Source organism: Pseudochaenichthys georgianus, chromosome 12 (assembly GCF_902827115.2).
Source record: "Pseudochaenichthys georgianus chromosome 12, fPseGeo1.2, whole genome shotgun sequence".
Taxonomy (NCBI): domain Eukaryota; kingdom Metazoa; phylum Chordata; class Actinopteri; order Perciformes; family Channichthyidae; genus Pseudochaenichthys; species Pseudochaenichthys georgianus.
The window spans coordinates 417,547-441,002 of NC_047514.1; the positions used below are offsets into that span (position 1 = coordinate 417,547).

The following is a 23,456-nucleotide window of genomic DNA, read 5'->3' on the forward strand; positions in this document are numbered from 1 at the left end:
ACTTTCACTCAAGTACAAGATCTGAGTACTTCTACTTTTACTCAAGTACAAGATCTGAGTACTTCTACTTTTACTCAAGTACACGATCTGAGTACTTCTACTTTTAAGCAAGTACAAGATCTGAGTACTTCTACTTTTACTCAAGTACAATATCTGAGTACTTCTGCTTTTACTCAAGTCCAAGATCTGAGTACTTCTGCTTTTACTCAAGTACATGATCTGAGTACTTCTCCCACCTCTGATTATTTATGATTTATTGTGAACTTTCCTGCAGAAAGTTTGAAAAGCGTCCCCCATCAATCACCCACAAGCCCCGCCCCCGCTTACGTCACATGGGGAGGAGTCATGACGCCGATTCAAAGCCTGCACACATTGCACAAACCTCTCTTCTGTTCTCTGTCCGCGGAGCTCAGGACACTCAGAGCTGAGATCAGCCGGTACACAGTGAGCTGTTTGCGGGGAAACAGAGCAGGAACACCGGGGAGAAGCTCTCTGATCCACGGCTCAGGAGCTTCCACTCAGACCTCTTCAGGCTCCAGCAGCAGGTGAGGACATTTCAACATTCAAAAGGCTTTATTGTCATATATGCACAAGAACAGCAGTGTAGAAAGAAAAACATAAGTCTCGAGCTCCTCCAACAATGCAAGGTAATATAAGACACACAGTCAAAGTAAAACAGTACAACTAAAATAGCGCAAGAAGAAACAGTAGAATAAAACGGTGCAGATTATGTTGCAATATCAATGTGCAGATGATGTAAACTATATATATGTCAGGAAAATAAATAAACACAATAAGGTAAATAATGCAGAGCATATGTTGTACGTGATCAAGTAAAGGCAGGAGTCTACATTCATGTAAATAGAATAAGACATACAAGAACAGAATCTAAAATTGAATATTTTACCGTAAAGTACTGTTCTCTGCAGCCCAAGAAGAAAGCAACACTCGATAGAGAATCAGAATTCCTTTATCAGTCCAACAACGCCGAGATATATAGCAGGTTGAAAAAAGGCAGGCAATAATAAGCTAACTTAATAACTATAGGGAAGAAAATCAAATGAAAAAATCCAATAAAGACAAATAAGTACACATCCATGGCTGAAAAACGAGGAGCAGCAATTTAAGAACTTAGTGACATAACATATTTGGTAATGAGACGTTATAAGAATGTAGGTTTTCCACATAAAGGTGATTATTGCATAGTATTGCAAGAAAAATGTCCATATTGCACGTTTACTGCACAGTCTGTGGTGCGCTACCAGTCTGCAGGCAGGAAGGACTTATATATTATCATATAATAGAACAACAAGATACTTTCCTGTATTTCCTAAACTTATGTTTTAACACCAGAGGCGGCAAATAGGTGGTGCTTTACCCCCCCCCCCCCCTCCCCCCCCACCCTACACAACCCTCTTCATCTTATCAAACCTGTTACTACAGATATACAGCTTGGTCATGTAAGATAATAACATGTATCTGTGCGTGCAGCCTGCTTTGCTCCGTGTGCGTCTGCACTGAACGCTCAAAAGGGCTTCGCTATCATTTGACTGAAATGTAGTTTATTTCCAGCAGGAGAACAGTTCTGCCACAGCAGCTCGAGCCCTCGGTGTTAATTAAATAGAGATGAATGAAACAGCATGCCACTCAGGAACAGTGCATGAGTGTGAGCTGACTCTGCAGACTGTGACCTGAGGGTATTTGATATTTCTGTTCGGTCAAATCAGGCGGTGTTTTCCCACAAAGTTCCACATCTTAGCCGCGCACCAGGTTATGCATCGACACCCAATGGCGCCCAAGGAAGTAGAACAGAAATGGCTGACAGGCGTAATCGGTTGAGCCTTTGAACATATTCTAAATATGTGTCCATCCGAAGACACAGGTTGACACAAAATAACAACCATTAACGGCCCCCTCTCACAAAAAGGAATATTCAAATTGCACAGATTTAAAGCAGAAAAATAAGCCAATCAGACGAGTAACTGTGATCCGAGGACGCTTGGTATTTTAGTTTGATCGCTTTAGAATTGGACGATGAAATGTGTCCCACAGAACATACAATGGGATTGGACCTCTGCTTTTAACCCATCATCGTATAGGAGCAGTGGGCGGCTATTGTACGGCGCCCACGAGGTGAACTGGGACGTCTCCACGTACCAGCCCACACTCCATATGTAGGTCGGTTTCGGGGAGTTGAACCGTCAACTCGATGGTTCCCTTCCCAAGTCCTTACAGACTGAGCCACTGCCGACATCTATTGTCAACACATATTGCATATGACAGTTGAGTTATCTCCTTATCTTAACACATTTATAAAAGTCAGTGTCCTCATTGTGAAGACACTAACGGGTCAGAGGTGCTGTAATTATTTACTCAATGTGATAAATAATTTGTTAGCGATAATACCTAAACAATGCCGTGACCTCTAATCCGACAAGCCTTTGTCCAGAAATATGGAAACCGAGAGCATGTGATACCCAGCAGACAACCGATTAAGACATCCTGTTGTCCAGATGTCAGGAGGTACAATAGTTATTTCCCTGTGAGAGGAGATTGGGTTCGGCTCGTGGAAAAGGAGACCTGAACCTGCCGGCAGTGGAATTGTGTTTCTCTTCATTAGCTCCGTTGCTATGAAGTGCTTCATCCGTCACTTCATTATTAGGGCAGAACACAAGCAGTTGCTTATTGCCTTGCTTTGTTCTGCATGCGGAGGGTTCAGGTGTCTGATGGAGACAGAGCGACTCCGTCAGCCTCACCAGTCTGTACAGGAAGTCTCATTGAGGATCTCACTGAACAGAATGTATCGATATGCTGAACCTTGATATGTGTTGTTTACGTTGAGTGGTACAATGGACTCTTTTAGACGGGCCCGTCTCAGACGTTCACCGTGTTGCACCTGTCGTCAAGACCAGAATGAAATGTGGGAAAATTCGAGTAGTAGAGTGAGATTTAAATCCTGCTCTCGCTCTGATCTCCACTCTCAGATTATAATAATACCAATAATACATTTGATTTATAAGTGCACTTTTCATTTGAGTAAACAAAACTCAAAGACAACAAAATAAAAGCAGTGACCGTTTTGGAAAGTCCAAAAATCCAGTTAGACGACCAGAATCAGAATTCCTTTATGCGTCCCACGAAGGAGACATTGACGTGGCTGCAGCAAAGTATAGATAGAGACGGAGAACAGAACACTATTATATAAAAAGGCGTGCACAAAGTATTTAAAATAAAATGAATATTACAATTTACAGAAGTCCACATTCAAGTAGGGAGTAAGTAGCAGCAGTACTTATAAAATAAAATACGTGTAACGTTGTAGAATGAAGTGGTAAAATTATGAATGCACATGTGGGGGAAACTTCTGATGGAGTCAGGACTCGGAGAGACACGAGGAGAGCTGGAGCTTTGATGGCAAACACTGACGGTTTATTTGGAGCTTCGGCCGGAGAATTCACAAGACATGTCACGGGCCACGAGTTGAGATGCCACAATCAATTCTGAAGAGCCCTCCTGCAGCTCCAGGTTTTAACTATCAGAGTGTAATAATCTACATTCTTCATCAGCGAGACTAAACAAATATGGACCCTGAATCCAACTGGAGCTGTCGTCCATAGGAAAGAATGTGCGCCAGGGAGCCTTCGTCCCTGAACAGTAAACTATCTCATGGCGGCTCGAGCTCGGTCACAGACTGGCCACAACAATGCGCCCAAGCTGCCCCTCCTTAAGAGAGATAGCAGCAATACCCAAGGCCGTAGACCGATGTCGTGGGAAGGAGACAGCGAGAAGAGAACATTATGAACTGGGTCGAAGGTTGAATACCTAAGCAAATTATTCCCCAACAGACTTACGTAAAGATTCCTGTTGCAGTAACTAGGGGTAACAGATAGTAGTGATAATACTAGAACCACCCTGACCCGTACACACTTTCTCCAAATTTAAAACATGTATGTTTCAGTTTTGTTGTTGTAACGCCTTGCTTTAGTGACGCTATGTTTAAGATGTGGTCATGCCAATAAAGCTCCTTTGTTGTGTACAGTATTTAAAGATTCAAAGGTTTTATTGTCATACGCACAAAGCTACAGTGTAGAAATGGCAATGACATTCTTCTGACCTGAGCTCCTCCAACAATGCAACACAGGGCTGCTCAATTAATCGTATTTTAATCGCGATTACGATTATGGCTCGCAACGATTACGAAAAAACGTAATCGAAATAAAACGATTATTTCTTTATTATGACTTTTTTTTTTTTTTTTATAATTTTTTTTTTTTTGGTTTTTCCGTTGAATTATTCTTAAAGTTCAGGGTAACTGTTAAAAACATACTTTTCAAAAAAATGTTTCTCCAATAAATGGATGTTTCTGAATAATCGCATTTAATAATCGCAATTACAATTATTGACCCAAATAATCGAGATTATGATTGTTGCCATAATCGAGCAGCCCTAATGCAACATATATAATAAAATACAAAATAAAAAGTACTGCAAAAAGTCTGTATACATGTCAATAGAATATGATATGTACAAGAACAGAATATGAAATTAAATAATGTAAATTAGGACGTGGATAACTATTTATATGAATAAGTATATTGCAAGATGACTAACAGGAATGTTTATCGCCGCACTCACTCCACCCTGAACCTGCTTTCGCTGTATTTCACTCACAGAGTCGGACGCTTTTGTCTCGTTCAGCGAGTCCACCGAGGGACAGGAAGGAAGACATCCTGTGCTCCTGGTTGTTCACTGCTCGGGGTTAGTTAGGGGTGTCTCAGCTCCAGAGGTCTGAGGCGTGACGTCGTGCCGTCTGGTTATCATTGAGATGTCGGGGTATCTACCCCCGTTAGAGATGTGTAGGCTTGGGGAGAAACGAGATCACGTAATCAGGATACAAAAAAGAGGTGTGATGGTTTGATTACAATTACATTCAAGTAATCAGATTACTAGCAGGATTACAGTGTTATAATACGTTTCGAAGTAAAGATGGATATATTATAGGGAGACGTACTGAATGGATTTTTTTAATGGACGCCTGATTTATTATTACACAAAAAAGCAGTCTGTGCTTTCGATTCATGTATTACGTTTAAACAGCTTTTATTTACTATTACCGTCACCATATTTTTTATATGAAAATATGTTATGATATGAAAGTAAATCATCTTATTGTTATATATGTTCTCTCGTTGCATAGTAATCAGGTTACTTATACATTTGATACTCAGATTGGGTTACAGTTGTTTGACATGTAACCAGTTATTGTGTAACCCTGTATTTGTGCATCAACTTCATATCCTGGTTTCAGAACGCAAGCTACTCTGATAGAAACCAGGAGGCTAAAAAGCACGTAAATATCAAGTAAAGAAAACAACATATATGATGATAAACGGATTTTTTAAAAACTGATATTCGAGTCAACGTCTGAAACCAGTAAAGCAGTGGGTGATGTTCGTGTTTCACTGGGTTCTTCCTAACCTACAGACACATTCTGTACGGAAAGTGGTGCAAAATACATGTGTGTACATACAGTAGTGTATCGTGCAAAATATCGACATTTTAATTCATACGTTTAAGATTACCCTCATTAAGGAAAACACACACTCACTAACAGCGTTGTAGTGTTTTTTTTTTAATACTTTATTTAGACTTTTTCTTTTAGTTACAATAAAGCAAAGACGTACACAATATGCAGTTATACCCGAAACCAGCGTACAAGAGAAAAAAAAACAGTCGTAGACATAAACAAAAAGGCCAAGGGTAACCCACTACCAACAAATAAAAAAACTAGAGCGTTGTAGTGTTTTCCGAAATCTTAATCAACCACTAAAAGAAACCCTGGAACCGTAGAGAGAAATATTCGGGACCAGACTTCTTGTTTTCGAGGGAAATAGGAATAAAATGTAGTTTATTTAACTATAAATTCATCCTGTTCGGTTCATACAATGCTCACACCAGGATTGAAGTGGTTTCTTTGAAAGTTAGATTTGTGAATAAAGGAGTGTGGCTGCGTTCATTCATGAATCAGCCTCCGCTAACAGGACGGTCTTGGTCCCACTACAGGAGGCTGCTTGTGGTTTGCTGCAGCCTTGGGCTTCCTAACATGGTGTTCCTGTGGCTGATTAGAGCCAGGTGTCTACTCTACAAAATGAGGCTATTGAGGGCAGCCCGCTCTGCAGAGGACCAGCTGCTGCAATCTCAAATAATCTTGTGGGAAGGCTCGTCGTAAAGCTAAACATGCCCTCGGTGAAACGAGACTCTTTAGAGGACAAATTGTGCTGCTGTTGCTCATTTGGAAAATGAAATCTAGCACTGCAATTATTTTATGTTGTTGTTGGCGCTAATTATAAATCATAGAAGCGGCTGAAGAGGCAGTGTGTGCTGACTCACTGCTGAGCAGCACACACTGTATGGCTGTACTCAGTGCGGTTCACAAGCGATATCATTCCCAGCTGTGCATGAAATCAGTTCACTTTTGTCATGGAAACATGAAGGAGGGGGAAATACAATACGTGTTTGAGCAACACTGTTTCCACCAGCAGCTTCAGTAACAGCAGCTACTCTCTTCTCAACATCCCTGTTCGTTCTTTAAACTCTTTAACAATTAGTTTCCTTTCCGTGACGTTGGAGAGACGATGGAGGAGTGAGCAGCTGAGTCGAATAAAGAGGTTCTGCATCCTGTCACCGCGCCGCCGTGCTGCCGCTTCAAAGAGCCTCCTCTCGGGACGTATTATCAAGTTAAAGCTAGACGTATTTCTCGGCCCAAAAAGTGTGTGGGTTTCTTTTCGAGTCGGACACTACTTTGAACTTGTTTGGCACATGACGCCGGCGCTCTGATGGGAGTATGCGTGTGTGTGTGTGTGTGTGTTTTCTTTTTCGGGTTTCACATTCCCTTATCCCCACAAGTAAATAGCCCCCAGCTTTTTGCCAGGAAGTTCCAAAACCTATCGATTGTATCTGGTGCCAAGAGACACATTGGGAGAGTCAGGGCTGTAGCTCTCTGTACACTCGGAGCACAGTACATGTACTGAGGGAGGATGTGATAGTTTAAATGCACCGTTCCCCTTCACACAGGTGTTACAACACTAGAGAACGGGACTGCCAGACTGTACAACAAGCAAACAAGACGTTTGAACACTGTAGGGCTGAGCACTTTCTTCAGTGAAAACTTGTTAGGGCTGCTAGTTTTGTAGTTATAGTGCTAATAGAATAATCTTTCAAAAGTGTATACAAGTACTACAACTCCTTAGACGTTACTGTGTACCAACACACTGTGGATAGAGACATTTACTTTGTAGCTTTTCATTTCTCAATGCCACATATTTGAACCGTTTCCGTTGAATTCGTCCCATTTCCCGTCCTCAGGTCTTCATGGTGAACAGCAGGGTGGAGGCGCCCACAGTGGCAGTGATGGGCGGAGGCGGGGGGGCGGTGGGGAGGATGTGTGCAGGATGTGGAGGACGCATCGTGGACCGCTTCCTGCTCTTCTCCATGGAGCGATACTGGCACACACGCTGCCTGAAGTGCTCCTGCTGCCACGCTCAGCTGGGGGAGTACAGCAGCACCTGCTACAGCAAGGGGGGCATGATCCTCTGCAAGAACGACTACATCAGGTGAGGAGAGGGGGCAAGAGGGCACGTCCTCTACTCACGTAGAAGTACACATACTCGTGTTTAAAAATACTCTGGTGAAAGTAGAAGTACTGACTAAACTTCTTTACTCAAGTGAAAGTAAAGAGGCTTTGAAGTGTGCTTCAGTAGAAAGTACCCATAGCTAGCAGCTGCTTTAAAGAGTACCTGACCTCCCTTTATATTAATAGAACAATAATGTCATTGTTAGCTAATGAATGTTTCCATGCTGAACAACGGCAACATGACAACGTTTCCATTGGTCCCTCTTCTTTAGAGAAGACCAGGAAGTGATGGATACACGGATCGTGTTCCAACCAATAGGCACGCAGTGACTCTAAAGAATAATGATCACGCACCAACACACATTCAGACTAAAGGAACCAGCTGTTTGGGAAATGAGAGAAGTAGAAAGTACAGGTATTTGGGTTCAACATGTAAGAAGTAGAAAGTACAGGTATTTGAGTTCAACATGTAAGAAGTAGAAAGTACAGGTATTTGTGTTCAACATGTAAGAAGTAGAAAGTACAGGTATTTGTGTTCAACATGTAAGAAGTAGAAAGTACAGGTATTTGTGTTCAACATGTAAGAAGTAGAAAGTTCAGGTATTTGTGTTCAACATGTGAGAAGTAGAAAGTACAGGTATTTGAGTTCAACATGTAAGAAGTAGAAAGTACAGGTATTTGAGTTCAACATGTAAGAAGTAGAAAGTACAGGTATTTGTGTTCAACATGTGAGAAGTAGAAAGTACAGGTATTTGAGTTCAACATGTAAGAAGTAGAAAGTACAGGTATTTGAGTTTAACATGTGAGAAGTAGAAAGTACAGGTATTTGAGTTCAACATGTAAGAAGTAGAAAGTACAGGTATTTGAGTTCAACATGTAAGAAGTAGAAAGTACAGGTATTTGAGTTCAACATGTAAGAAGTAGAAAGTACAGGTATTTGAGTTCAACATGTAAGAAGTAGAAAGTTCAGGTACTTGTGTTCAACATGTGAGAAGTAGAAAGTACAGGTATTTGAGTTCAACATGTAAGAAGTAGAAAGTACAGGTATTTGAGTTTAACATGTGAGAAGTAGAAAGTACAGGTATTTGAGTTCAACATGTAAGAAGTAGAAAGTACAGGTATTTGAGTTCAACATGTAAGAAGTAGAAAGTACAGGTATTTGAGTTCAACATGTAAGAAGTAGAAAGTACAGGTATTTGAGTTCAACATGTAAGAAGTAGAAAGTACAGGTATTTGAGTTCAACATGTAAGAAGTAGAAAGTACAGGTATTTGAGTTCAACATGTAAGAAGTAGAAAGTACAGGTATTTGAGTTCAACATGTGAGAAGTAGAAAGTACAGGTACTTGTGTTCAACATGTGAGAAGTAGAAAGTACAGGTATTGTGTTCAACATGTAAGAAGTAGAAAGTACAGGTATTTGAGTTCAACATGTAAGAAGTAGAAAGTACAGGTATTTGAGTTCAACATGTAAGAAGTAGAAAGTACAGGTATTTGAGTTCAACATGTGAGAAGTAGAAAGTACAGGTATTTGAGTTCAACATGTGAGAAGTAGAAAGTACAGGTATTTGAGTTCAACATGTAGAGAAGTAGAAAGTACAGGTATTTGAGTTCAACATGTAAGAAGTAGAAAGTACAGGTATTTGAGTTCAACATGTAAGAAGTAGAAAGTACAGGTATTTGAGTTCAACATGAGAGAAGTAGAAAGTACAGGTATTTGAGTTCAACATGTGAGAAGTAGAAAGTACAGGTATTTGAGTTCAACATGTGAGAAGTAGAAAGTACAGGTATTTGAGTTCAACATGTGAGAAGTAGAAAGTACAGGTACTTGTGTTCAACATGTGAGAAGTAGAAAGTACAGGTATTTGAGTTCAACATGTGAGAAGTAGAAAGTACAGGTATTTGTGTTCAACATGTAAGAAGTAGAAAGTACAGGTATTTGAGTTCAACATGTAAGAAGTAGAAAGTACAGGTATTTGAGTTCAACATGTAAGAAGTAGAAAGTACAGGTATTTGAGTTCAACATGTAAGAAGTAGAAAGTACAGGTATTTGAGTTCAACATGTAAGAAGTAGAAAGTACAGGTATTTGAGTTCAACATGTAAGAAGTAGAAAGTACAGGTATTTGAGTTCAACATGTGAGAAGTAGAAAGTACAGGTATTTGGGTTCAACATGTAAGAAGTAGAAAGTTCAGGTATTTGTGTTAACATGTAAGAAGTATAAAGTACAGGTATTTGAGTTCAACATGTAGAAGTAGAAAGTACAGGTATTTGAGTTCAACATGTGAGAAGTAGAAAGTACAGGTATTTGAGTTCAACATGTAAGAAGTAGAAAGTACAGGTATTTGAGTTCAACATGTGAGAAGTAGAAAGTACAGGTATTTGAGTTCAACATGTAAGAAGTAGAAAGTACAGGTATTTGAGTTCAACATGTGAGAAGTAGAAAGTACAGGTATTTGAGTTCAACATGTAAGAAGTAGAAAGTACAGGTATTTGAGTTCAACATGTAAGAAGTAGAAAGTACAGGTATTTGGGTTCAACATGTAAGAAGTAGAAAGTATAGGTATTTGTGTTCAACATGAGAGAAGTAGAAAGTACAGGTATTTGAGTTCAACATGAGAGAAGTAGAAAGTACAGGTATTTGAGTTCAACATGTGAGAAGTAGAAAGTACAGGTATTTGAGTTCAACATGAGAGAAGTAGAAAGTACAGGTATTTGAGTTCAACATGTGAGAAGTAGAAAGTACAGGTATTTGAGTTCAACATGTAAGAAGTAGAAAGTACAGGTATTTGAGTGAGTTCAACATGTGAGAAGTAGAAAGTACAGGTATTTGAGTTCAACATGTGAGAAGTAGAAAGTACAGGTATTTGAGTTCAACATGTAAGAAGTAGAAAGTACAGGTATTTGTGTTCAACATGTAAGAAGTAGAAAGTACAGGTATTTGAGTTCAACATGTAAGAAGTAGAAAGTTCAGGTACTTGTGTTCAACATGTGAGAAGTAGAAAGTACAGGTATTTGAGTTCAACATGTAAGAAGTAGAAAGTACAGGTATTTGAGTTCAACATGTAAGAAGTAGAAAGTACAGGTATTTGAGTTCAACATGTAAGAAGTAGAAAGTACAGGTATTTGAGTTCAACATGTAAGAAGTAGAAAGTACAGGTATTTGAGTTCAACATGTAAGAAGTAGAAAGTACAGGTATTTGAGTTCAACATGTAAGAAGTAGAAAGTACAGGTATTTGAGTTCAACATGTGAGAAGTAGAAAGTACAGGTACTTGTGTTCAACATGTGAGAAGTAGAAAGTACAGGTATTTGTGTTCAACATGTAAGAAGTAGAAAGTACAGGTATTTGAGTTCAACATGTAAGAAGTAGAAAGTACAGGTATTTGAGTTCAACATGTGAGAAGTAGAAAGTACAGGTATTTGAGTTCAACATGTGAGAAGTAGAAAGTACAGGTATTTGAGTTCAACATGTGAGAAGTAGAAAGTACAGGTATTTGAGTTCAACATGTAAGAAGTATAAAGTACAGGTATTTGAGTTCAACATGTAAGAAGTAGAAAGTACAGGTATTTGAGTTCAACATGAGAGAAGTAGAAAGTTCAGGTATTTGAGTTCAACATGTGAGAAGTAGAAAGTACAGGTATTTGAGTTCAACATGTGAGAAGTAGAAAGTACAGGTATTTGAGTTCAACATGTGAGAAGTAGAAAGTACAGGTACTTGTGTTCAACATGTGAGAAGTAGAAAGTACAGGTATTTGAGTTCAACATGTGAGAAGTAGAAAGTACAGGTATTTGTGTTCAACATGTAAGAAGTAGAAAGTACAGGTATTTGAGTTCAACATGTAAGAAGTAGAAAGTACAGGTATTTGAGTTCAACATGTAAGAAGTAGAAAGTACAGGTATTTGAGTTCAACATGTAAGAAGTAGAAAGTACAGGTATTTGAGTTCAACATGTAAGAAGTAGAAAGTACAGGTATTTGAGTTCAACATGTGAGAAGTAGAAAGTACAGGTATTTGAGTTCAACATGTAAGAAGTAGAAAGTACAGGTATTTGAGTTCAACATGTAAGAAGTAGAAAGTACAGGTATTTGAGTTCAACATGTAAGAAGTAGAAAGTACAGGTATTTGAGTTCAACATGTGAGAAGTAGAAAGTACAGGTATTTGGGTTCAACATGTAAGAAGTAGAAAGTTCAGGTATTTGTGTTAACATGTAAGAAGTATAAAGTACAGGTATTTGAGTTCAACATGTAAGAAGTAGAAAGTACAGGTATTTGAGTTCAACATGTGAGAAGTAGAAAGTACAGGTATTTGAGTTCAACATGTAAGAAGTAGAAAGTACAGGTATTTGAGTTCAACATGTGAGAAGTAGAAAGTACAGGTATTTGAGTTCAACATGTAAGAAGTAGAAAGTACAGGTATTTGAGTTCAACATGTAAGAAGTAGAAAGTACAGGTATTTGGGTTCAACATGTAAGAAGTAGAAAGTATAGGTATTTGTGTTCAACATGAGAGAAGTAGAAAGTACAGGTATTTGAGTTCAACATGAGAGAAGTAGAAAGTACAGGTATTTGAGTTCAACATGTGAGAAGTAGAAAGTACAGGTATTTGAGTTCAACATGTAAGAAGTAGAAAGTACAGGTATTTGAGTGAGTTCAACATGTGAGAAGTAGAAAGTACAGGTATTTGAGTTCAACATGTGAGAAGTAGAAAGTACAGGTATTTGAGTTCAACATGTGAGAAGTAGAAAGTACAGGTATTTGTGTTCAACATGTAAGAAGTAGAAAGTACAGGTATTTGTGTTCAACATGTAAGAAGTAGAAAGTACAGGTATTTGTGTTCAACATGTAAGAAGTAGAAAGTACAGGTATTTGAGTTCAACATGTAAGAAGTAGAAAGTACAGGTATTTGAGTTCAACATGTGAGAAGTAAAAGTAAAAAGTAGTGGAGTAAAGTACTGATACCAGAAAAATGTACTTAAGTACAGTAACACAGTATTTGTACTCCATACTTCCCACTCTGCAGGTCAGTCTGCTGCCCCCCCCCCCCCCCAGCTTGTTGCCATCTGGTGCCAAGAGACACATTGGGAAAGTCAGGGCTGTAGCTCTCTGTGCACTCGGAGCACAGTACGTGTACTGAGGGAGGATGTGATAGTTTAAATGAACCGTCTCCCTTCACACAGGTGTTAAAACACGAGAGAACGGTACTGCCAGACACGACATGGGGTTCTGAAAATGTATTTTATTCATGTGAGTCAATAAACAAACAGCAAAGCAAACAAGACATCTGAACATTATAGGGCTGAGAACTGTCTCCTCGAGCTTTGTGCTCTTCTTCGGTGAAAACATGTTGGGGCTGCTAGTTTTGTAATCTTTCAAAAGTGCATACAAGTACTAAAATGTTAGTACTGCTGCTCCGGGGAAAAGCATCACGTTGTCTTCATGTCCAACAAGTTGTCTTCCTATTGATGGATGTTTATATTCAGGCAGGCAGAACACTCACATTTAAGAAGCGAGAACAGCTCATTTTAGGTCCTTTCAGCCTGAATTAATACATTCTTCTTCTGTGGTTTTCAGCGTTACCCACAGAGAGCCTTTCCATTGGTCAAACTGGCCAAACAGACCGTTGGCCATAACGAGCTAGGCTAAAAGATGCCAGTTTATGAATGCCTTAAGATTGCTTTCCTCTCAAGTCACTCACTGCGCTCCAACCTGAGTCTTCCGACTGGTTTGCTATAGTATTTTCCCTGTGCTTTAATCTGTGGCGTGTTCGTTGTGAATGGCTTGTTTGAATTGCTTAAAAGCATATGTTGGGGTTCTGGTATATGAGCAAGTCTGGTAATTAACAATATTAATGATCATTGATATTAATAGAGCCATAATAGGGGGGTCTATAATAACTGACCCTAAGTGTAAAGACTTTAGCACACTTCAGAGACATACAGGAAATTAAAATCCATGACCGAGTTGACAGGAATCCCAACACATGTTAATAAGCAGTTTTGCATACTTGTTTCTCTGCATTGCTGGCTAAGTGGAGTAAAACTCGTCAAATATTTGTGTTTGTTTATTTGGTGTAGCTATTTCTATCTGTGTGCTGAGCCAGTGGAGGGCTTTAAGTTGTTGACCTGCCACTTAGCATCTGTTTGTGTAGCCCTGTGTCATGTGTGGAAAGGATTATAGTGATAGCTGTAGCTGATGATTAAAAGGAAACCTGAGTATAGCGCTCTTAGGCCATGTTTACACGGATACGAAAACGAACCTTAGTCGATATCGAAAAAGTCTTCCGTCCGCACGGTATCGGCTCAAGGAACGTGTCTGTCCACACGAGACCGCTGGAGACGCCGTAGTGCATATGCCGGGCCTGTAAGTGGCGCTGTACTTCCGCCACAAAATACACCAAAAGCAGCGAAGAAGAACCCCCCGAGCATGGTTGCCATGGTTGCAACATGTAGTTCTCCATGTCCACTTGTTGCTGATGGTTGTGGTAGAGGAGCTGTAGATTTTGCACTAACATCTGTAGCATGGTCAGTAGCTACAGACAGTAGCGACTGACCATGCTACGGCGGTGAGCGGGAGAGGCGGGGCTATGGCGGGGAGAGGCGGAGCTATGGCGTCGTCGTTATCAGGAAATTATCATATAGGACGTACACACGGAGCCGTTTCGCCCCCCAGAGTGTTTCCTCCGCACATCTACCCACCTTGGGAGCCGTTCACCGTTTCCGCGGTTCCGTTACGACCTCGTGTGGACGATAGAGAACTATAGCGGATACAACCCGTTCCGTCTCCGTGTAGACGTGGCCTCATTGCCGGCTTAAAACATTTGCCGCTGGTATTAGAGATGCAGAAGACGTATAGCAGCTTGAGTCAGACCCAATGTCAGTAAAGCTGTAACTGAGCCTTAAGAGGTGTGTGTGTGTGTGTGTGTGTGTGTGTGTGTGTGTGTGTGTGTGTGTGTGTGTGTGTGTGTGTGTGTGTGTGTGTGTGTGTGTGTGTGTGTGTGTGTGTGTGTGTGTGTGTGTGTGTGTGTGTGTGTGTGTGGTGTGTGTGTGTGTGTGTGTGTGTGTGTGTGTGTGTGTGTGTCTGGTGGGTTCATTAGGAGAACAGGAATCCTCTCAGGCACTCTCATTAAATGACTGTTTGGATTAAGATAACACATTCATTACTCGCTGAGGGATGGAGGCAGAGAGCATCAGTTTCACCGGAGCTGTAGCCATGACGTCCACCTGCTGGAGTTCAGGTGCTGTCATGGTTACAAGAGGTCACCTAATGTACAACATCCTCTTCTTCACGTCTCTTCTACATCAACACGTGTCCCCTCTTCTTCATGTCTCTTCTACATCAACATGTGTCCCCTCTTCTACATCAACATGTGTCCCCTCTTCTACATGTCTCCTCTACATCAACATGTGTCCCCTCTTCTTCATGTCTCTTCTACATCAACATGTGTCCCCTCTTCTACATGTCTCTTCTACATCAACATGTGTCCCCTCTTCTACATGTCTCTTCTACATCAACATGTGTCCCCTCTTCTCCATGTCTCTTCTACATGTCTCTTCTACATCAACACGTGTCCCCTCTTCTCCATGTCTCTTCTACATCAACATGTGTCCCCTCTTCTTCATGTCTCTTCTACATCAACATGTGTCCCCTCTTCTTCACGTCTCTTCTACATCAACACGTGTCCCCTCTTCTTCATGTCTCTTCTACATCAACATGTGTCCCCTCTTCTTCATGTCTCTTCTACATCAACATGTGTCCCCTCTTCTTCATGTCTCTTCTACATCAACATGTGTCCCCTCTTCTTCATGTCTCTTCTACATCAACATGTGTCCCCTCTTCTTCACGTCTCTTCTACATCAACACGTGTCCCCTCTTCTTCATGTCTCTTCTACATCAACATGTGTCCCCTCTTCTTCATGTCTCTTCTACATCAACATGTGTCCCCTCTTCTTCATGTCTCTTCTACATCAACATGTGTCCCCTCTTCTTCATGTCTCTTCTACATCAACATGTGTCCCCTCTTCTTCACGTCTCTTCTACATCAACACGTGTCCCCTCTTCTTCATGTCTCTTCCACATCAACATTTATATATGTGTAAATGATATAGTTACAACCGGCCCTTTGAGTGCAACCATAATGCTAATGTGGCCCACGATGAAACTGTATCTCACCTGCAACCCAACGGGCTAAGGCCGACAAGAATGTCTGTGCTGTTCTTCGTACGAACTCTATTCACACTCGAGAGTTCAGACGAAGGACACGAGCTTTGAGTCGTGTTGCTCACAGGAACACCTGCGTCCTCAGGTGCCGCAGGACGACATGGTGACGCTGTGGGCCTCGGGCTGTGATAATGCTGTCTGCGTCAAGTGTTGAACTTTTAAATCTTGCTGTGAATTATACGCTAAATATCAGATGGCCTTTTTGTAAAGTTCTTCTTGCTAATTAGGGACAAGGCCAGCTCTTGAAATGTCACACGGCCAAACCTCGGTCTCATCCAGCTCAGAGGGATCTGCGTGAAGGGCAGTTTGGGTTCCTGTTGTTTGCAACTGGGCAATTTAAAGTTGGCTTTTAAAGTGAAATAAATACTCATTGTAGACTTGGAAGATTGCAGGTTGCTCCTTTGCAAAGAAGCATCTAGTTCGATTGACCTCCTGTCTCTGATTAGATTAGATTAAACGTTATTGTCATTGCTTCCTTTGGAGTGTGTCGATGTGCTGGGGGTGAAGTGGTGTTGATGCAGCAGCCGTTGAACTAACAGGATGTGTATTTTGTAAATTGTGTCATTTTTATTATAATTGTTTTATCTTTAATATTTGTGTATGCATGTCTGTTAGGTAACATTAAAGGGGACCTATCACTTTTTGATGTCTTCTCTACATCAATATGTGTCCCCGGTGTGTCGGGGAACTCACGCAGCGTCAGGAAATAAAGCCCTCTCTCTTTTCCTCCGTACCCACATCTCTAAAAACGGGGAACAACGGAGCTGATCCAGATTTGCGTCCGATATGACGTAACATCTGAAATGTGGACCCACGGGCCAATCAGAAACGTTGCTGTCAGAAACAATGCCCGACTGTTTTGGACGTAATGTGGTCGGTGGTTACATTAGCATGGCTAACACTCAGAGCTAACCTGTGCTGGAGAGCATGTGTGTGAAGAAGCAGGAAGTAGAAAGGAACTCACCTTGTGGTTTAACCGGCAAGAGAGAAAGCCTTTGAGCTCCAGACTGTTTCAGATCCTTGATGATCCATGATATGGAGTTTCATCACGGCAGCATTTAGTTTAGACGGTAGCTGCCGGGTCCCGCATGAGCTCAGACCCTCCTCTTTAAAGCTTTAAATCAGCACTTTTGAAACAGGAAGTGAAATAGAGAGATATGAGGCATGGCTAGAATGATCTGTTTGGTATTTTGAGCAAAACACTTCAAAGACATGTTTTGTATATGTTTTGTATATATCTGAGTCCTGCGCTATTGCCTAAAAATAGCATGATGGGGACCTTTAAGCTGTCTTTGGCTCTTTTCTGCTCTAACAATGTAAATGTCCCCTCTGTCGGGACTAATAAAGGTATTGTGGTTCTGGTTCTGTTCTGCTTACAGGCTGTTTGGACACAGTGGCGCCTGCAGTTCTTGTGGACAGTCGATTCCCGCCAGTGAGATGGTGATGAGAGCACAAGGCAATGTTTACCACCTTAAGGTGAGTGTCACTAAAGCATGACCATAAACATAAAACTGTTATTATTGGATTTGATTTATTTAGAACGTGTAAAACAATAATACAAAAAAATTATTAAAATACTGAAATGAGACATGAGCGTTATGATACTGTACAAAGCCGTATCAAATTGATAAACAAAAATAGTATTGACTTACAAATTATATATAAACAAATGATCTACATAATTACACATTCTAAAATTATTATTGAATGTCTTGTATATTAATAGTTATCCACGCAATAAACCATATTTAATTTAGTCTTAATGTACATTATTTAATTTCATATTCTGTTCTTGTACATATTATATTCTATTGACATGTATATAGACTTTTTGCACTACTTTTTATTTTTTTATTTTATTATAATAATAATAATACATTTTATTTTTAGGCGCCTTTCATGACACCCAAGGACACCGTACAATTTGTTAAACATTTTTTTGAATTTGATAAACCCTGTTGTGTAATAGAAGCTTCGAATGAAGAACCAAGCGAGTCTTGTCCAAACTGAACGTTTTTACTTTGTATTAATAGAATTAGTTACCAACAAGAAGACAGGGAAAATGCACTTGACATACTCAAAATCATAACAGGAAACAGAATGAGCAGGACACACACTTGCACTTCAAAATAAAAGCATTTCCTGTCCAACATTTCGGCCGTCGCTTTTATCAGGAAGCCAATAAACAAATGATTTGTCCTGCTTTGAACAAACCCTGATCCTCCGTGTGTCCCCAGTGCTTCACCTGTGCGACCTGTAGGAACCGCCTGGTGCCCGGCGACCGTTTCCACTACGTTAACGGGACGATCTTCTGTGAACACGACCGGCCGGGGGGGGGTCTGCTCAGCGGGCACCCTCCCCCTCTGCAGAACAACAGCATGCTGTCGGACCAGAAGGTGAGAGGACATCATACTAACTAACATTTCTTTGTGTGTGTGTGTGTGTGTGTGTGTGTGTGTGTGTGTGTGTGTGTGTGTGTGTGTGTGTGTGTGTGTGTGTGTGTGTGTGTGTGTGTGGTGTGTGTGTGTGTGTGTGGTGTGTGTGTGTGTGTGTGTGTGCACCAGGCAATTCAAGGTGCTTTACAAAAATGAAAGACATTCAGACAAAGGCATTTAAAAACAGTAAAAGATAATAAAAGAAACATTAAAATAAAAACAAAAAATGAAAGACATTAAGAAAATAGCATTTAAAATCAATCGTTAAAAAGAAAAGCTAATAAAATAAACATTAAAAGATAAAAGTTACAGTGCAGTCTAAGATATGAATAGTTCAATTATTTCGGTTCTTGATTTTTAATTTATTCACAGAACCTCCCTTTGGAGATCCGAACATTTCCGTCCCGATTGTTTCCACCATGTTTTGCTCGCATGCCATCCACAACCGGACCCTCAGGAGGGTGTACTCGCCCCCTACTCTGCTTTGCGTTCCATAACAAAGTCTTTAAGTGTTACCTGAACACCCCGTGTTACCCTACACTATTTTCCCCCGTCGGTGATGTGATACTTGTTCCTCAGTACAAATCACCCAAAAACTGATCGTAACCCCTGGCTACGACGGATATCCCAAATATCCTACTTTCGAGCGGTCCCTCTCATAAATGAGTTTCAGACGGTTTTCTCCATGTTTTGCTCGCATGACATCCACAAGCAGTGTAACATGGGTATAATATGGGTGTAATCACAGTTTGACATGGGTGTAATCACAGTTTGACATGGGTATAATATGGGTGTAATCACAGTTTGACATGGGTGTAATCACAGTTTGACATGGGTATAATATGGGTGCAATCACAGTTTGACATGGGTGTAATCACAGTTTGACATGGGTATAATATGGGTGCAATCACAGTTTGACATGGGTGTAATATGGGTGTAATCACAGTTTGACATGGGTATAATATGGGTGCAATCACAGTTTGACATGGGTGTAATCACAGTTTGACATGGGTATAATATGGGTGCAATCACAGTTTGACATGGGTGTAATATGGGTGTAATCACAGTTTGACATGGGTGTAATATGGGTGTAATCACAGTTTGACATGGGTATAATATGGGTGTAATCACAGTTTGACATGGGTATAATACGGGTGTAATCACAGTTTGACATGGGTATAATATGGGTGTAATCACAGTTTGACATGGGTATAATACGGGTGTAATCACAGTTTGACATGGGTATAATATGGGTGTAATCACAGTTTGACATGGGTATAATATGGGTGTAATCACAGTTTGACATGGGTATAATATGGGTGTAATCACAGTTTGACATGGGTATAATATGGGTGCAATCACAGTTTGACATGGGTATAATATGGGTGTAATCACAGTTTGACATGGGTATAATATGGGTGTAATCACAGTTTGACATGGGTATAATATGGGTGCAATCACAGTTTGATATGGGTGTAATATGGGTGTAATCACAGTTTGACATGGGTGTAATATGGGTGTAATCACAGTTTGACATGGGTGTAATATGGGTGTAATCACAGTTTGACATGGGTATAATACGGGTGTAATCACAGTTTGACATGGGTATAATATGGGTGTAATCACAGTTTGACATGGGTGTAATATGGGTGTAATCACAGTTTGACATGAGTGTAATATGGGTGTAATCACAGTTTGACATGGGTGTAATATGGGTGTATTACAGGTGTAATAATGGTGTAACATGGTTTTCATAGCGGTGTATTAATGTGTAACAGCAGTGTTATATCGGTGGAATGTAGAAAATAACAATCAATTAACTCCAAAACATTTATTTGTGATTGGCCAGTTGAGGCCTAATTGCACCCGGGTTGACAATTGTAACAATTAATTACAGTATGGAACTAACTTCCTTTAAAATCAACGTTGAGCAACAATCAGCAAATCAGGAAAGGAAAATGCATTTCTATTCATTACATTAAACTGTATTTGGCATATTATCAAAAGCAACCCACATAGATTTCAGTAATGTCGACATGCCTATGGGAGGAATCCCCTTAGCCACCGTGTATATACTATTATACGATTATAAGTTAAGGCACAACTAAAGGAAAGGATCCCATATTGCATCAGAGGTCAAACATGTAGGAAATAAGAGGACGTAAATTCCCTTACTGTACGACGTGTGACTGACTACAACCTCTCCTCTCCGCTGTTCACAGGTCTGCTGAGGATCAGGAGGAACAACCAAATGTGTGCCTTCTCCCCGACCTTCATCCTTTGTCTCTCCTTCACCTCCTTCCTCTACCTGTCCTCCAGCCTGATGGACTGTCTCGCTACAGTCTGGATGAAGCCGTACTCATTTAGATTTCAACATCCCAAACAGACACTGGTCTCCTCTGAGGACCGTGAGCAGAGAAATCTGGACAAAGTGCACGAGGACGAGGACGCTGAGGATGGATGGAATTTATGTAGACTGTTGTCTATTGTGAACTGTGGAAATATAACTGATAAGAAGTGGCATGGCTAACGAGCAAAAAGGAGGACTGCCGTGCAATCATCCAATTTGGAAATCCAGCGTAATCATTCGCGTTTACCCGCTAACCAATCACAGTGGAGGAGAGACGACTGGCAGCACTGGGTATATTTCAGAAGGTGAATATACCTCCAACACCACAAACCACACACACTTAGTTAAGTTTCTTTTGATGTGAAGAAAAGAAAGTATGGATCTGGTGATTCCAGCTGCTGGATGTTTCCCTGCAGACTCCGAGCGACGGGTGAAGAGGACAAACATCTGCATAGATACCTTCAACATGTCTCTGTTTGATTGTCTTTCAAATATTAAACCAACAGGATAATATTCAGATTTGTTGAAGGATGATAATCGCCATGTTGTGGTTCCCGTCTCGGACAGAAGCAGCTTGATGTATCCCGTCACAGTTTGTGTACTAAACTCGTATTAAAGTCAATATTTCGGTAAATAAGGACCATTCGTTTTTCCCCAGTTTGATTGTGAGAAACGTTGAGCGAAGTAGGCGATTCATCCCGATGAATTACACTATGCTAACTGGAAAAGAGATAAAATAATGAATTCCTCATACAATTAATACAGTTTAATGCATTGTGATGAATATAAACGCGTAATAATTTGCATTTTCTGAAGCTGATTTGCTGTTTTTTCAAATGTTGTTCAATTTTTGTTCAACATTTGGACCAAACTTGATTTTTTTATCTCAGTACGTAAGTATAATTTAAGTCAAAGTCGTGGGCAATCGCTTATTAATGTGTTGTATTGAGCCATGAGTGAAGGCCCGTCTAAAGAATCCCGAAGTGAGAAATGGCGACAGTTTAAGAGTCTAACTCCACAATTCACTTCTTTATCGTCGTCTTTTCAGACACTTAACTTTCTCCAGACTAACACACGGTTCATTTGTGAATCAGAACTACTTATTTTGGTGTAGGAAACAAAACGACAACAAATAATCCTGTTTTGGTTACAATATGTTTGTTTGTTGCGTGACTTAAGTTTAAGGTTTTAATGATGACGTTTTTATGCAGAAGAATAAAAGTATTGCTTTTCCCAAAAAGAAATATTATGGTTGTGAATTATTTTACTAACTTTTGACCCTTCGGCTAACTCTGAGGTTAGCCATGATGCTAACTGGGAATCTACACCCAGTGTCCATGAAATATGCAAGTTGTGTATGGAATAATAACATGATATGAATTACACCTTTACGTTACCTACGTCTTGCAATTTAGGAATGCTACAAAATTGACCACACAAGTGAACGGTTTGGTTTTGGTCAAATGTTTGGAACGTGATCAGTGGTTTCCTGGGTCCATCTCCTCATGTTTAAAGAGAACTGGATACACCATTTGTGGCGCATGAAGCCAAAATGGCCTGAATCTCTATGAGAAATACCTGCATCTTCCAAGGATCTTCTGGCCATCTTCCTCGAGGCCCAAAGAGCACCTCTCAATGTAGCGTGCCACAAGCTCTTTAAATCAAGGTCTCTAACAGTTGGGATTCTCACTTGCATTTTAATGTTTGACATCTCCCAAAAGGCCAATGGAGAGGCGAAGTCCCGCCCATCTACCTCCGCCCCATGGGACCTTATTTCGGAAAAAGTATGTATTGAAGTCGATGGAGAGAGAAAACGTATCTTTCGATCCCGTTTGAATTGTGTCACGAATTACACACATGATGTTTGTCAATTTAAAAAATAATTTCCATGTCAAAAAAAGTCAGTTTGTCGTAAAACTGTTGAAATATAAGACTATGAAAAATACGCAACTAGAAAGACTACAAATCCCAGAGTCCCGGTCCCGCATGCTGGCTCTCAGGAACCGACTCACTCCCCTTGTGTGTGTGTGCAGCTCTCAATGCGCCCAGACTTGGAGTGATTTTCTCCTCTTTTAATACTTTCCGCCTCGTTCTGAAAGAAAGAAGTGAAATGTTCCAACGTGACGGCCGTCTTGGTGTGTTACTTCACAGTTTTACGACACATTTTAATTTTTTTGACTTGCAAAATTATCTTTTAGATTGACAAACATCATGTGTGTAATTCGTGGCTCAATTCAAACGGGATCGAAAGATAATCTTTCTCTCTCCGTCGACTTTAATACATACTTTTTCAGAAATAAGGTCCCATGGAGCTCCCCCGGAAAGGGAGGGACTTAGCCACTCTATGATTCCACATTTTACAGTTTCTGGATTTGGTATCATTTCTGTGTCCTTGTGTTGTATTTTCATGTTGCAATCAAGTGTGTGGATCAATGCTAATTCCTCTTGAAAGAACTCGTGATCATTTAGCCATTTACCTTTATTTTCTGTCATGTGATGAGTGTGTTACAGTAGAGTGTGTATCAACAACAAGTTACAGGTAGCCGATGCAGGCTGAGGAGTAAGTAAGAGATGCTTGTGGATCGCAGACAAACATGGCTGATTACCCACAGGAATGGGATTTCAAAGGCCTGAGTCGAAGCCATTACAGAAGCAATTAAAGTGGGATGCGCTGGAGGCCTGCATGGGTTTAGCTGCATTGCTGCTGCAGCCTAATGAGGCCTAATCTGGTGAGCTGGTCTAATTAAAAGGAGGGAGTTTTCCTGTGGGCTCCAGGCAGCAGTGTGTGCTCTGCTGTCAGAGGGGAAACAGCAAGTCAGAAAG

At 40.5% G+C, this 23,456-nt stretch overlaps 1 protein-coding gene across 1 annotated transcript; it reads left to right on the top strand.

Annotated features, from left to right (window-relative positions):
- Positions 1–370: 370 nt before the first annotated feature.
- On the top strand, positions 371–21,877 carry lmo4a (LIM domain only 4a). Its single transcript, XM_034096295.2, has 5 exons — positions 371–545; positions 7,366–7,613; positions 17,228–17,324; positions 18,086–18,244; positions 20,506–21,877. The coding sequence occupies exons 2-5, from the start codon at positions 7,372–7,374 to the stop codon at positions 20,512–20,514; spliced, it is 507 nt and encodes a 168-aa protein (XP_033952186.1). The 5' UTR covers positions 371–545; positions 7,366–7,371; the 3' UTR covers positions 20,515–21,877.
- The last annotated feature ends 1,579 nt before the right edge of the window (positions 21,878–23,456 follow it).

Excerpts from the sequence above, each read along its gene's own strand:
- lmo4a (XM_034096295.2), top strand. The coding sequence starts at position 7,372 with ATGGTGAACAGCAGGGTGGAGGCGCCCACAGTGGCAGTGATGGGCGGA. Across the intron at positions 7,614-17,227 it reads TGCAAGAACGACTACATCAG|GCTGTTTGGACACAGTGGCG; the intron begins GTGAGGAGAGGG and ends TTCTGCTTACAG. Across the intron at positions 17,325-18,085 it reads GCAATGTTTACCACCTTAAG|TGCTTCACCTGTGCGACCTG; the intron begins GTGAGTGTCACT and ends GTGTGTCCCCAG.